At 45.6% G+C, this 16,519-nt stretch overlaps 1 protein-coding gene across 2 annotated transcripts in view; it reads right to left on the bottom strand.

Annotated features, from left to right (window-relative positions):
• Nucleotides 1-16,519, bottom strand: part of ralba (RAS like proto-oncogene Ba) — a 65,634-nt gene that overhangs the window by 12,765 nt on the left and 36,350 nt on the right. For both annotated transcript variants that reach the window (XM_085986880.1, XM_085986879.1), the window contains exon 3: nucleotides 9,796-10,004. In XM_085986880.1, the coding sequence (XP_085843006.1) occupies nucleotides 9,796-10,004 (209 nt within the window). The remainder of the gene's footprint in view (nucleotides 1-9,795; nucleotides 10,005-16,519) is intronic.

The raw sequence follows: 16,519 nt of genomic DNA, 5'->3' as shown, positions 1-16,519 counted from the left end.
AAAAACAGTAGAATTGTATCATTTAGTATGTACAGTACTTTATATGATTAACGAGAAAGCGAGAGGGAAGCACTTTCCACACCTCCCACATCTTGGAAGGTAGGATTATACACCGTTGATTTGGTACATTATTTTTGCCCTCATGGAGGCCTCCACCATTTTGAATCGCAACTTCCCGCGAGTTGCTAGTGTCCATTAAGGTGATGGTACTCATTCCAGAACAGCTCCGTTTACCTTCTGGGAGTAGGTGCTTTGGACTGGCCTTACTTAATGGGGTGCTGCTGCACATTAGCCAGCAGAGGGCTTACCAGTGCCAGGGAACTCTGGATCAGCCTCAGGAGTGCAAGCCTTGGCTCCTATTAAAAAGACAATGGAGCAGCTCCAACAATCCTTGTACCAAATGTCACTGGAGCAGCTGCGGAAGGAAGTACACGTGAAATGTCGGTCTCCACCAGGGTGAAAATTTAAATGGCATTTTAAAAACAAAAAAAAAGACAGGTTTTCAAAGCAATAAGTTGGGGGGGGGGGGGGGGGGGGGGAAAGAAAGGAGAACGAAGAAGCATAAGGAGGTGCTTATTCAAAAAGTTATTTTCCCCCCAATCGCTCGGGCTTCCCTTCTCATTTTAGCACATTATAAAAAAGATACAATCATGCTAGCATTGCTTAACTGTTCCATTTCTGACCTAATGAGTTTGTGCGACTGACTTGACCGAGCTCGAGATGTGATTCAGCCCCTCCTCCTCCCCCAACACAGTAAACCACTATGTTCCATCATTTGTCCTATTAGAGCAAGCTTGACGCTTAGCCTGGAACGAGGCAATTTCAAAACTTTTTTTAAACCAAGTGAATATCTGCATTGTGCAGTCAGTTTGATAATATCAGTAGCTAAAGTAATAGCCTTTCTAGAGAAAGGTCATATTGAAAGGAAGTTACTGAAGTTAACCAACCACGCAGCCCAAGAGCAATTGAACAGGAATAGCATTAAAATACAAAACGGGTTTATTTTTTTAAAAGCTCTTTAGTTCATAGAGGTTACTTTTAGGAGTTGCATAACCAACCAGCTTTTAAAATAGGAAGACAGGATGTCTTCAGTAGGATTAAAAACTTGCATTTGATTTATAGTTACCATGAGGAGAAAGAAAGAAAGAAAATGTAAACAGGGAGTTCCCAAAAACTCCTTTGTGTTATCTTTTCCATCTCTGCAGCTGACACCTTGAAATAACTAAACGTCAGTCATGAACAAGTCATTACCAGTCACCAGGATTACAAGACTGGGACAATCAGTTTAAAAGTGGCTCGTGAGTACACACTAGCTGTAACTTGTTTAGGAGGCAACATGTGTGCAGAGGGGACATCAACAAACACAATCTGAATCACCAGTGGATTCGTAGTTACAACATTGATGGCCCTTTAATGAGTATCTTACTTTATCCCCCCACCCCCCCAAATAAAAATGATAGTGTTAGAAGTAATGTTCCCACAAATTTCTTTGGGTGCGTGGCCCCTTTAACAGGCTGCGCGGCCCATTCAAACTTCTGCACGTGCGGCCTGTGCGGGACCTCCAGATCACTGCGCGGCCGCGCAGCTCGATAGTAACATTGGTCACAAGAGCATCTAAGCACACATCAGTTTGTTCATTAGGTCAATAGTAAGGCTCACTACCCAGTGCCCCAGAACTGCTCAAAGCGAGCAACAATGCACATATTCCCCAGCAATGTGTTCAAAAGCTTAGAGTAGCTTCAACTGACTAGACTTTGTACCCTTGGGTTTTGGGGGTGAAGGGAAGAAAGAAACTTGCCAAAAGAAACTTGTCAAATGTAAGCTGAAGGAGGTTGTCCAGTCACTCACAGGTAACAGTGTTCCAAATATAGGTACGGTTAAATGCACACAAGATTAAAAAAGACATAAATTGCACTCACTTGTCTAAGGGGCATGTACCAGAAAATGCAGAGCAGATGCCAAATAGTTGCTCTTAAAAAGCAGTCAATGGCTAATGTAGAACACTGGCATTTCTCAAAATAATACAATGTGGAATTTCAATAAAATAAACTAGATCTATCTTCATCTATCAAAATATTCCAAACCAGCAAACACATTTCAGTCTAGGTAGGACAGAAAAAAGACAGACTGTGCGGCACCAATACAACAAGACCTGTGCAAGCTAAATTATGTGCCAATGTTGTAAAGCTGGCCTTCATTGGGTTCACGTGGAAAATTACAGCATTTATATTAAAATGAGAAATCTAATAAATCAAAGATACATAGTTTGCTGCCAACGGTGATACAGCCCAAATGCAGAGCCCCTGCCAATACCAAGGATAATCCTGTGCTCAGAAACATCTTCCCAAGGATACTGGGGGTTGGGCGAGCTTACAGAGATGGGAATTTAAACACAAGGATAAGAATTTTAAATTAGAAGCATCATGAGACCGGGAGCCAATGTAGATCATCAAGGACAGGGTGACTGACAGGTGATCAGGACCCAGTGCAGGCCGACATGTGGCAGGGAAGTTTTGGATGAGCTAAGGTTTAGAGCATGCAGAATGAGGGGCTGGGAGGGAGAGTATAGGAAGTTGAGTCTGGAGGCGACAAAGGCATGGATGAAGGTTTCAGCAGATGAGTTGAGGTGGGAGTAGAAGGGGCGATGCTACAAAGGTGGGAGCAGAGGGTCTTTGCGATGGAGAGGATACGGGGTCGGAAGCTCAGCTTGGAGTCAACAAAGGATTGCCGAGCTTGCAAACCGTCTGGTTCAGCCTGAAATAATGGTCAGGGAGGGCTATGGAATTAGTGACAAGGGTATGGAGTCAACAGATGACTTAAATCAAAATTTGTATTAGACTGTGTCATTTAGAACAGATAGTTGAAGCAAAAAAAATCAAATCAAACCAAACTGAGTTTTAGTAGCCACACCCCAAGGCCATCTGTTCACAACCCAATCCATCTGTAAACAAGTTAATTTAGGTCCATGGCACCAACATATGTCGGTTTATATTATGGGTACTGTAAAGTCACTCAAATGTGTTGGTAATAATTATTTCCCACCTACATACTAAAAGGACCCATTCCTCAGATTTGTATCAGTGCCAACCAGGAAACCTCAGCTATTAAAAGTGCAAAAGCTGCAATAACGGAACTGCACTGCTGTCTCAAGTTTTAAATTGAGTGATTAAAGCTTCAAGTTTGCAGCTGCAGTGTCTTGTTTATAATGCTTCTTTTAGTAAATGGAAGACAACCTGTTGAAATCATCTGGTTATGGAACACAATGGCCTTCTTCAGTGTCGTAAATTTTCTACGATAACCAGGGCAGTAATAAGATGTTCAGGCCAAGTACTGCTTTTTCCCCCTGTGCATTTATGACCCTGCTCTGGAATTTACTAACAGGATGAATAGACCAAGTTATTTCTTTTGTGCAATACTACAGTACAGCACAACCACAGAGTAGCCCAAGGTTAGGTTTGACTCATTAGTAGCACTCTTGCTTCTGAGTCAGAAGCTAGTGGGTTCAAGCCCCACCCCAGGGACTTGAGCACAAAATCTAGGCTGAATGTACGGAGGAGTGCTAGACTGCGAAGTGCCGACATTAAGTGAGTGAGCAATAAGGTGGCAGATGGAGTATAATGCAAGGTTATTCACTTTATTGGGAAGAATAAAAACATGGTTTTTTTTAAAAAGTGAGAAACTATTAAATGTTGGTGCTCAGAGATTTAGGTGTCCTCATACAGGAAACAGTGAGCTAGCATGCAGGTACAGCAAGCAATTAGTAAGGCAAGTGGCATGTTGGAGTACGACAGTAAGGAAGCCTTGCTACAATTGTATCGGGCTTTGGTGACTGGAGTACTGTGCACAGTTTTGGTCTCCTTATCGCCGAGGAAGGATATACTTGCCTTAAGAGACGGTGCAACAAAGGTTCACTAGATTGATCCCTGGGAGGAGAGGTCGAGTGGAGTTTAGAAGAATGAGGTGATCTCATTGAAACATACAAGATTCTGAAGGGGCTTGACAGGGTAGATGCTGAGAGGTTGCTTCCCCTGGCTGGAGAGTCTAGAACTAGGAGGCATGGTGTCAGGATAAGGGGTCAGCCATTTAAGACAGAGATGAGGAACTTCTTCACTCAGAGGATTCTTTGGAATTCTCTACCCCAAAGGGCTGTGGATGCTGAATCGTTGAGCATATTCAAGGCTGAGATTGATAGAATTTTGGACTCTAGGGGAAATCGAGGGTTAGAGATCGAGCAAGAAAGTGGAGTTGAGGTCAAAGACCAGCCATGATCTTATTGAACGGCGGAGTAGGCTCGAGGTGCCGTACGGCCTACTCCTGTTCCTAATTCTTATGTTCTTTCAGAGGTTTATGTGGATGTCAAAGAGCCTATGATATTACTCAGAGGAGTAGGGTAGTTCTCCTGGCCAACACCGATCTCTTCACAAACACTAATGAGATAAATGATTGGTTAATTAGTGTTGGTTGAGCTTTGCTGTGTGGAAATTTATATCCAACAAAAACCATAACAAATAAACACAACTAACTTCACAGTTTAGACTACCAGATCTCCTGGTAGCTGGTTTATGCAAATCCAGCATGGTTACTTTGCAGTTGCCACAAGCTACCCAAGACCAGCTCGTTAGGAGCTGGTGACATTCTTATGTTACAGACCCATTATAAAAAGTAGCTTTACTCTATAAAGATCCAATGCATCATAAATATAGTTCCATCGAGCTACACAAATAGGCAGGTATAAAACAGAGCTGCTACAGGGAGTGCAGGCAGCAACAAGAGGTGCAGCTTGAAGTGGACTGGTGGGAAGAACAGCATTTGATCTTAAAGTCTACTTAAATATTTTCACACATCTGCTATCTTTAGCCTGGGGTCAGATCTTAAAAACTTTTTGAAGTTCAAATGAGATGCACTTTTTTTTTTAATAAAAAGAGCACAGTAAATCAAAGAGTAATTGCAGCACTTGGGGGGAAAAACCAGAGAGAGAGTCAATTCCGTTTATTTTCATTCAGGGTTATTTGCAATAGGCAGTTAGCCAAGCTTGGCTCCCTGGAAGGAGGGGCCTTGCATTGCACCACACAAATGTGTTGTAGGTGGTCACGGTAAGAGTACTGATAATGTTGCCAATTGAGGGGCAGAGAATGGGATAGTCCTGCCAGTGGAAAGTGTGGATGATGTCAAGGAAGGGGAAGGCGAGGGGGGAGGGAGGGGAGAGAGGGTAGAGTTGGAAAATGGACCGAGGTAGAAAAAAAAACTGCAAAAAAAAAAATCAAAGCCAGATATCTTTCCATGTGCAAACCATCTTTCAGACTTGATCGAGAAGAACCTGCCTATTTTTCTCCAAAATGTACTAATTCTCTACATCAGCTAGGTCTTCTATTACATAAACTCGCAAGTACCCACAAATATGACAATTCTCCTCCAGAGAATGTACAGATAGCTTGCTTTTTTTATACATTAAAAAATGAACTGTAGCTCTGGTTTGACAGAATGCACAATAGCATCAATGTTGCAAGGGCAGCAAAATCAGTGCCAAGATCTCTTGGGGCACAGGTGCAGCACAGGCACTGATAGGATGGAGGGATGGCTGGATGGCCAAAACCATTGCAAGGCTAACCCCTCCCTTGATTTCCAAATGCTTCCTGCACATGCAAATCATGCATTGGGAAGCTGCAAAGTAGTGCAAAATCCAGCGAGGTAGCCGCTCTTAAGGGTTGCGGCTGTTGGAAGAGAAGATGACTGCTTAGTACCTTAACGTGGCTGTAAGCAGAGTGTCAATTTTTGAAATGAAATACTGTACAAGGACAGTGGGGCAAGACAACCTAGTTTTCAGGATCACCCTCCTGTTAAAATGGCACGGGTGGAGCTAGCAGAGCCAGTTAGAGTCTCCCAAGTAAATCAGACCCAAGAGAAAATGCTAAAGTAGTTCAGTGACATCAAGAAAAGTGCCAAGCTGAATGTGGCCACCTTGGGGAAAAATGATTCCTATTGGGGCATGAAAGTATGGCAGCAATGTAAAAGTTGAGCTATTGCACCCTCAGAACAAGCATACAAAGCATGACTTCCTTGCTTTTGTACTCTGCCTCTTAGAAAGCCAAGGATCCCATATGCCTCAACATCCTCCTCAACTTGTCCCTGCTTCTGCACCCCCTTTAAAATTGTACCATTTAGTTTATATTGTTTCTCCTCATTCTTCCTACCAAAATGAATCACTGCATACTTCGGTGTTAAATTTCATCTGCCATGTGCCTGCCCATTTCACCAGTCTGAAGTCTGTTACTATCCTCCTTACTGTTTGCTCCATTTCCAGTTGTGTGTCATTTTCAAACTTTAAAATCATGCCCTGTATACCCAAGTCCAGGTCATTCGAAAAGAACAGTGGTCCCAATACTGGGGGGGGGGGGGGGGGGGGGACACCACTGCACATTCCCCTCCAGTCTGGGAAAACAACCAAACATTCATCACTCCTCTCCGCCTTTCTGCCACTCAGCCAATTTCACATCCACGCAACCCTTTAATCTGATGGGGTTCAATTTTGTTAACAAGCCTATTGATGTGGTACTTTATCAAATGCCTTTTGATGGTCCATAAACACATCAACCGCACTACCCTCATCCACTCTCGCCATTACTTCAAAAGAACTCAACCACGTTAGTCAAACACAATTTGCCTTTAACAAATCCGTGCTGGCTTTCATTTATTAACCCATATTTTGCCAAGTGCCAATTAATTTTGTCCTGGATTAATGTCTTTAAAAAAAGTTTCCCCACCCCGACATTAGGCTGACTGGCCTGTATTGGTCAGGTTTATCCCGCGTGCCTTTTTTCTTTTTAAAAACAGGATTGTAACATTTACAAACCTCCAGTCCTATGATAACTCTCTCATATCCAAGGAGGATTGGAAGATTATGGCCAGAGCATCTGCAATTTCCACTCTTACTTTCCTCAGCAACCTAGGATGCATCCTATCCAGACCTGGTGACTTTTCTATTTTGAGGACTGCCAACATTTTAAGTGCCTCCTCTATTTTAATCCTACCCAATTTCTCTACTACCTCCTCCTTTACTGGGACATTGACAGCATCCTCTTCTTTAGGGAAGGACAGATGCCAAGTACTCATTTAGTACCATGCCTTCTACCTCCACAAGATCGCCTTCTGCGTCCCAAATCAGCCCCACTCTTCCTTTGACTAACCATTTACTACTTGTGTTAATAAAAAACTTCCAAGTTCCCCTTTATGTTGACCACTAATCTATTCTCATACTCTCGCTTTGCCACTCTTACTTCCTTTTTCAGTTCTCCCCTGTACTTTTTGTATTCAGCTGGGTTCACTACTGAATTATGAACCCGACATTTATCATAAGCCTCCTTTTATCAGTTTCATTTTAATCTCTATATCTTTAGTCAACCAGGGAGCCCTAAGCTTTGGATGTTCTTCCTTTCCCCCCCTTATGGGAATGTGTATAGTCTGTACCCTAACCCATCTCTCTGAAGGCCTCCCATTGCTCATTTATGGATTCAAATCCACCCGAGCCAGATCCTTTTCAACTGCCTGAAATTAGCCTGCCTCCAGTTGATTATTTTCACATTTGATTTGTCCTTGTCCTTTTCAGGTACTCTTCTAAACCTCATATGATCACTGTTCCCCAGATGCTCTCCCACCAAAACATGCTCCACTTCACTCCCCAGAACTAGATCCAGCACGGCTTCCTTCCTCGTTGGGCTAGAAACATACTGACCAAGAAAGTGCTCTTGTACACATTTCATCAATTCCTCCCCCTCTTTGCCCTTCACACTGTTATTTTCCCAGTCTATATTAGGATAAATTGAAGTCCCCCATTAGCACGACTCAAGTTCTTGCATCTTTCTACAATTTGTCTGCAAATTTGCTTCGCGACAATATTTGGTGGCCTATTGTATACACCCAGTGTAATAGCTCCTCTACTGTTCCTTAATTCTAACCAAATAGACTCTTTGAACCTTCAAGTACATCATCCCTTTCTAGCTAAAGACAGGGAGAGGGACGAGGCCACGGAGACGTTTCAACACAAGGATGAGAATTTTAAAATTAAGGCGATGCCGGACCAGGAGCCAATGTAGATCAGCAATCACAGGGGTGATGGGTGAACAGGACTTGGTGAGAGTTAGGATACGGGCAGCAGTTTTGGATGAGCTCAGGTTTACAGAGTGTGGCAGGCCAGCCAGGAGCTTGTCGAATAGTTGAATCTGAAGGTAACAAAAGGTAATTCTCGAAATAAATTGTGCTCTGAAAGACTACTCTCATAACAAGCAACATGTTTTCCAATGGCCTCACAGGATAGGAGGTAGTCTCTACACTGGATAACACAGCGTGCTCAGGCAATTTCAAATATCTTTATAAATTATATACGCTTCCAGATCATACTAGTACATAACCAGAGAGATTAGGACAGGCAGTCTATGTTAAAAGAGCTGTAATAATTTGAGGTGGCAACCCTTTATGATGAACAGCAATCTGTGGAGGAAACAGGCCAGGATGAAGTTGATGGCATGACACCAGACATCAAGCATCCTCCATTTATTATCCTTTCAGCCGGAATCAGATTTCAAATCATCGCCATCGGGCCAAGTTTGCACAACAGGAGCATGACACACACATTGCCATTTTAACTCCCTTTGAAGGCACTGCATCAGGAAACCATTGTAACTCTTTCCCCTTCCTATAGGAAGCTTACAAATGCCCTGTATTGGCAAGCTGCTTGGCTTTAGCTGGTTAAACTCCACCACTGTACAAACTTGAATATCCCCATGCCATTTGGACTAAGCTCTCTGGACTCGGGTCAAGTGAGGTGTGATCCTATGGGAACAGTGTACTTCATATTGGGTGAACAAAATCTACGTGTAAAATTCTCAGAAAAGAGCCCCCCCCCCACCACGAGAGACTGAAATACATGGTGATGGATTGCCACAAGTCAGACAAAAAACCACATTATTCATTGGGAATTATTGCAGTACCAGGGAAGTCAGGACTATGAAGGAACAATGGGCAGATAATTTTCAACCAAAAGTATTAGCGCTGTGGAATAAATTACCAGAGTTGTGGAATAAATTACCAGAGAAGCCCAATGAAACAAAGCATAGATGGGTTCAAGAGACGATGAGATGAGCTCCTGGAGAAACAAGTGATTGAGGAATGTGATACGTAGGATTGATCTATGAAAATCCCAAACCCGCAACCACTACCACCTAGAAGGACAAGGGCAGCAGGCGCATGGGAACGCCATCACCTCCAAGTTACACACCATCCTGACTTGGAAATATATCACCGTTCCTTCATAGTCGCTGGGTCAAAATCCCAAAACGCCCTCCCTAACAGCACTGCGGGAGTACCTTCACCACACGGACTGCAGCGGTTCAAGAGGGTGGCTCGCCACCACCTTCGAGGGCAATTAGGGATGGGCAATAAATGCTGGCCTTGCCAGCGACGCCCACATCCCAGGAACAAATTTTTTTTAAATGGGTTGGATAGGTTTGGGCCTTTGGTCCCTTCGATTAGAAGATGCAAAAGACCAGCACAGGTTGACTCTCCTCCAATTTTAATTCTCCGAGGACAAGCAACTATTTCCTTGCCTCATCCCCCAGAAAGCAAGGAAACAGTAATCTCTTGCTGCTCTATAGTACAGTATGTTAGCACAGAATGTATGACACATGTAATTCACTGGGACTCCATGGCCAAAAATAATGCTTCGACATGGCATGAAGGAATGCACAATTGCATTATATAAAGTGCTGCCAAAAGCAAATACAAAGTCAGTCAACTACTTACCTAAATTCGACAGTGGCTGTAAAAGATTCCTGCTCAGTTATTGAGAAGACACAGAGAAAACCCTCCCCACTGCGGAAGTAATTGTCCCGAATGGCTGCATAATCCTCCTGTCCAGCAGTATCCAAGATGTCTATCTGGACCTCCTCACCGTCCAGAACAACTTTTTTCCTATAACTGTCAGCTTTAGTAGGCTCGTAGTCTTCAACAAACTGCAAGGAAAAAATAAAAGAGCACAAAAATAAATAAATATGAAGCTCTAATCCAAAAGGTTTTCTCCCCTTCGGACTTAATATAATCTCCATTCCTCCTTTCCTGAAGGAGCTCGATTGTTGTCCCCTGGTCGAGAGGGTGAACCTCCTGCACGCCAACCCCCAGTACGCCTATGTGGCATACCCAGACGGGCGGGAGGACACAGTCTCCTCACGAGACCTCGCACCCTCGGGCATTCCGGAGACACCACCTTTACACCCCCCCACCCACCACCCCCCCAATTCCAGCCGAGGTAGACGGCATGCCGGAACCCCACGAGCCTTCGCCGACCACGCAGACACCAGCATTAACACCGGATAACGCAACACCGCCACTGCGACAATCAGAAAGGCTTACGAGGCCTCCGGACAGACTGACATACCAGAACTGGTAGTGCACTTCACCCCGCCGGACTCAAATCAAGGTGAATGTGGTAAACCACTTTTATCGTACACTATAGTTATCACTGTTCACACTGTTGCATCACTATACGAGGTCGCCTCTTGTCACGCTGTTATACCTGGGCTGACCACTGCTGACTCCGCCCATGGCTCCACCTACCTGCCCAGGTATAAAGGTGGTCGACTGGCTGGTATTCCTCCTTGTTGGATCCGATCACCCACGAGGGTGGGCTCTGTTATTTAGCCAATAAAAACCTATAGTTACTTTCTTAACTCGTCGCTTTTCATTGGATGAATTGATAGGTATATCAGTTGTTGAATAGCGGTTTCATCGGTACCCTTCAGTACCTCACCCCAGTCCATTCTTCACTTGTCAGCATCAGCTGTAGGCCCAATCTGTTCTCACCCTTGTACTTCCAGCACAAATCTTGTGACCAGGAGTGGTAACTCTGAATCAGTGTCTCACCAGAGGCACCAAGCTCATTATAGCTTCCCTACTGCTCCCATAGAGGAGACTGCCTAATTGGGAAAATCAAACCTGGCACCTTCCAAGACTGTATAACTCAACTAATTGATGCCTTAATTGAACCATAAATGGGGGGAGGAGAGTATTCAATCCAGTTTAATAGCAAGGTATAGTATTTCCTTTTGCAGAGCATGTTGCACTGCCTAACAATGAACAAGTGTTAATAGTAGCATTGAAAATTACTTTTGAAGTGAAAAGTAAAGCTTTATTTAACAACTTGGATTTATATAGCACCTTTTCAGGTAAAAAAAAATGCCGCAAAGCCCTTCACAGAAAAGCAAGTGCCAATCCTTTGCAGGAGGGCAAGGAAAGCTGAAGCGAACATTTTTTTAAAATTCATTCACGGGATGTGGGCGTCGCAGGCAAGGCCAGCATTTATTGCCCATCCCTAATTGCCCTCGAGAAAGTGGTGGTGAGCCGCCTTCTTGATCCGCTGCAGTCCGTGTGGTGAAGGTACTCCCACAGTGCTGTTGGGGGGGGGGGGGGGGGGGGGGGGGTTGGGGGGAGAGTTGGGGAGTTCCAGGATTTTGACCCAGCAACGATGAAGGATCAGCAATATACTTCCAAGTCAGGATGGTGTGTAACATGGAGGGGAACTTGGAGGTGGTGTTGTTCCCATGTGCCTGCTGCCCTTCTAGGTGGTAAAGGTTGCGGGTTTGGGCGGTGCTGCCGAAGAAGCCTTGGCAAGTTGCTGCAATGCATCTTGTAGATGGTACACACTGCAGCCACGGTACGCTGGTGGTGGATGGGGTGAAAATCAAGCAGGCTGCTTTGTCCTGGATGGTGTCGAGCTGCGAGTGTTGTTGGAGCTGCATGCATCCAGGCAAGTGGAGAGTATTCCATCACACTCCTGCCTTGTGCCTTGTAGATGGTGGAAAGGCTTTGGGGAGTCACTTGCTGCAGAATACCCAGCCTCTGACCCGCTCTTGTTGCCACAATATTTATGTGGCTGGTCCAGTTAAGTTTCTGGTCAATGGTGACCCCATGGATGTTGGTAGGGGATTCAGCAATGGTAAAGTCATTGAATGTCAAGCGGAAGTGGTTAGAAGCTCGCTTGTTGGAGACAGTCATTGCTTGGCATTTGTGTGACACAAATGTTACCTGCCACTTATCAGCCCAAGCCTGATGTCGTCCAGGCCTTGTTGCATGCGGGCATGGACTGCGTCATTATCTGAGGAGTTGCGAATGGCACTGAACACTCCAGTCATCATCGAACATCCCCATTTCTGACCACCTGTTGGAGGGAAGGTCATTGATGAAGCAGCTGAAGATGGCTGGGCCTAGGACACTGCCCTGAGGAACCCCTGCAGCAATGTCCTGGAGCTGTGATGATTGACCTCCAACCACAACCATCTTCCTTTGTGCTAGCTATGACTCCAGCCAGTGGAGTTTACCCCCCCCACTCCTCAATTCCCATTGACTTCAGTTTTACTAGGGCTCCTTGATGCCAGACTCGGTCAAATGCTGCCTTGATGACAAGGGCAGTCACTCTCACCTCGCCTCTGGAATTCAGCTCTTTTGTCCATATTTGGACTAAGGTTGTAATGAGGCCTGGTGCAGAGTGGTCCTGGCAGAACCCAAACTGGGCATCAGTGAGCAGGTTATTGCTGCTTGATAGCACTGTCGACGACACCTTCCATCACTTTGCTGATGATTGAGTGTAGACTGATGGGGCAGTAATTGGCTGGATTGGATTTGTCCTGCTTCTTGTGGACAGGATATACCTGGGCAGTTTTCCACATTGTCGGGTAGATGCCAGTGTTGTAGCTGTACTGGAACAGCTTGGCTAGAGGCACGGCTAGTTCTGGAGCACAAGTCTTCAGCACGACAGCCAGGATGTTGTCGGGGTCCACAGTCCTTACTGTATCCAGTGCGCTCAGCCGTTTTTTGAGATCACGTGGAGTGAATCGAATTGGCTGAAGACTGGCTTCTGTGGTGGTGGAGACCGCAGGAGGAGGCCGATATGAACCATCCACTCGGCACTTCTGGCTGAAGATGGTTGCAAATGCTTCAGCTTTGTCTTTTGCACTCACGTGCTGGGCTCCATCATCATGGAGGATGGGGATATTCATGGAGCCACCTCCTCCAGTTAGTTGTTTAATGGTCCACCACCATTCACGACGATGTGGCAGGACTGCAGAGCTTTGATCTGATCCGTTCACTGTGGGATCACTTAGCTCTGTCTATAGCATGCTGCTTCCACTTTTTAGCATGCATGTAGTCCTGTGTTGCAGCTTCTCCAGGATGGCACTTCATTTTTAGTTATGCCTGGTGCTGCTCCTGGCATGCTCTTCTACACTCCTTATTGAACCAGGGTTTGTCCCCTAGCTTGATGGTAATGGTAGAGCGAGGGATATACTGGGCCATAAGGTTACAGATTGTAGTGGAATATAAGTCTGCTGCTGCTGGCCCGCAGCACCCCATGGATGCCCAGTTTTGAGCCGCTAGATCTGTTCGAATCTATCCCATTTAGCAAGGCGGTAGTGCCACACAACACGATGGAGGGTGTTTTCAGTGTGAAGACAGGACTTCGTCTCCACAATGACTGCGCCATGGTCACGGCTACCAATGCCGTCATGGACAGATGCATCTGCGACAGGTAGATTGGCGAGGACGAGGTAAAGTTGGTTCTCTCACCACCGGTCGCAGGCCCAGACTGACAGCTATGTCCTTCAGGACTCAGCCAGGTGTGGTGTTACCGAGCCACTCTTGGTGATGGACATTGCAGTCCCCCACCCAGAGTGCTCTCAGTGCTTCTTCCAAGTGGTGTTCAACATGGAGGAGTACTGATTCATCAGCTGAGGGAGGGCGGTAGGTGGTAATCAGCAGGAGGTTTCCTTGTCCGTGCTTGTCCTGAAGCCATGAGACTTCATGGGGTCCGAAGTCAATGTTGACAACTCCCAGGGCCACTCCCTCCAGACTGAATACCACTGTGCTGCCATTCCTGGTGGGTCTGCCCTGGCAGTAGGACAGGACATACCCAGGGTTGGTGATGAAGCAGTTTGGGATATTGTCTGAAAGGCATGATTCTGTGAGTATGACTGTGTCAGGCTGTTGCTTGACTAGTCTGTGGGACAGCTCTCCCAATTTTGGCACAAGGCCCCAGATGTTGGTGAGGAGGACTTTGCAGGGTCGACTGGTCTGGGTGTGCTGTTTTCGTGTCCGTAACCGGTGCCGAGGTCCATCCGGTTTTATTCTTATTGTTTTTCGTAGCGGTTTGTTACAACCGAGTGACTTGCTAGGCCATTTCAGAGAGCAGTTACAAGTCAACCACATTGCTGTGGGTCTGGATCACATATAGGCCAGACCGGGTAAGGACGGCAGATTTCCTTCCCTAAAAAGGACATTAGTGAACCAGATGGGTTATGACAATCCGATAGTTTAATGGTCACCGTTACTGATACTAGCTTTTTATTCCAGATTTATTTAATTAACAGAATTTAAAATTCCCCAGCTGCCGTGGTGGGATTTGAACTCACGTCTCTGGATTAGTCCAGGCCTCTGGATTACGAGTCCACTATGCTACCGTTCCCAAAAAGATGACATTCCCGAAGATGATGTGTTTTCAGAAGGTTAAACGGTGGGAAGGAAGGTGGGGAGTGACAGAGGCGATTCGGCATGGAGTTACACAGCCGTAGGGGGACGAGGTAGCTGGAGGTTCTACCATCAAAAGGTGGAACAGGAGTCATTTACAGGAAGCCAGATTTAGAGGACCAGAAGACACTGAAGGAGATAAAAGGCTGGAGACGATTTGCAGAGATTCCGTGGGAGTTGAAGAGGAGGTTTTTAAATTTGATTTGCTTTTGGGACAGGGAGCCAATGTAGGTCAGTGACCATGGGAATGAGGGGCAAGCAGGAGCCGGTGAGACAGGATGCAGCGGCACTGGGCAATTTGGAGTTTATGGAAGGTAGAGGTCAGAAGGCTGGCAAGAAGAGTATTGGACATTATTTTTTGGGTGACTTTAAAAAATGCTAATTTCTTAAATGTATTATTCTTTTTGTAATGAAAATACAGGAAACTTTGGTTTATCCGGAGGTTGTATGTCCGGAAACCTCGATCTAACGGCAGAAATCAGGAGCCGTTTTGTTAGGTGTTTTTTTTTCTTCTCGTGGCTGTTTTCAACAGTCAGGCTCTGGAAAGTCTTTCTGAAGCTGTTGCTAAGCTACAGGCCGACTGTTTACAAGCTGTTGCTAAGCAACAGTGTTTGTTGTCAGATACGGAGATGAAAACCTCCGTATGCTTCAACATTAACTTTGTATGTCCGGCAGTTTTGATAGATTGGCAACAGCTCGGTCCTGGATATAACAAAGTTTCCTGTACATCAAAGATAATCTCTTACCAATGCACAAACTAAAATCTGTATTACCCAAGGTTAATGGAGTGTTGGTTGACCTCTCTCTCAAGGGGACAGGAATACAAAGGGTAAGAAGTTATGCTTCAGTTCTATCGAGCCTTGGTCAGACCCACCACTTCTGGGCACTGCACCGCAGTAAGGATATTCTGGCCTTGGAGGAGGTGCAGCGCAGATTCACCAGAATGACACCGGAGGTTAAATCAAGACAGGTTGCTTGGCTCGTTTACCCTGGAGTAGTGATCTAAATCAAAATGTTTAAAGTGATAAAATGATTTAATATGTAGACAGAGAAACCATTTCCTATGGTGAGGAACCACCTTAAAATTAGAGCCTTGCTGTTAAGCAGTGAAATCAAGAAGCACCTTCACACAAAGGATAGTAGAAATCTGGAACTCTCGCCAACCCTGCTCACCCCGCCTATCACTAAATTTCCCTCCAGAATGTTCATGCACTCGCAAGCAAGGTCCTTGTAATTGATGCATTAACAAGAGCGGGTCAGAGGCTAGGTATTCTGTGGCGAGTGTCTCACCTCCTGACTCCCCAAAGCCTTTCCACCATCTACAAGGCACAAGTAAGGAGTGTGGTGGAATACTCTCCACTTGCCTGGATGAGTGCAGCTCCAACAACACTCAAGAAGCTCAACACCATCCAGGACAAAGCAGCCCGCTTGATTGGCACCCCATCCACCACCTTAAACATTCACTCCCTCCACCACCAGCGTACCCTGGCTACAGCGTACACCATCTACAAGATGCACTGTAGCAACACGCCAAGGCTTCTTCGGCAGCACCTCCCAAACTCACGACCTCTTCCGCCTAGAAAGACAAGGGCAGCAGGCGCATGGGAACACCACCACCTCCAAGTCACACACCATCTTGACTTAGAAGTATATCACCGATCCTTCATCGTCGCTGGGTCAAAATCCTGGAACTCCCTCCCCAACAGCACTGTGGGAGTACCTTCACCACATGGACTGCAGCGGTTCAAGGCAGCAGCTCACCGTCACCTTTTCAGAGGCAATTAGGGATGGGCAATAAATGCTGGCCTTGCCAGCGACGCCCACATCCCATAAACAAATTAAAATAAAAACATCCTGGCTTTGACTGAAACTTAGCTCATGGGTGGCAGCAACTTGCTCCTTCGTGAAGCTGCTCTGTCAGGCTTTACTTGCCATCACTTGCACGGTGATGGTG

The sequence above is a fragment of the Somniosus microcephalus genome, chromosome 4 (genome assembly GCF_052327205.1).
Source record: "Somniosus microcephalus isolate GS21.2 chromosome 4, FLI_Smic_1.0, whole genome shotgun sequence".
In the NCBI taxonomy this organism is placed as follows: Eukaryota; Metazoa; Chordata; class Chondrichthyes; order Squaliformes; family Somniosidae; genus Somniosus; species Somniosus microcephalus.
The sequence above is the reverse complement of the archived record's forward strand: the minus strand, read 5'-3'. Positions and strand labels throughout refer to the sequence as shown.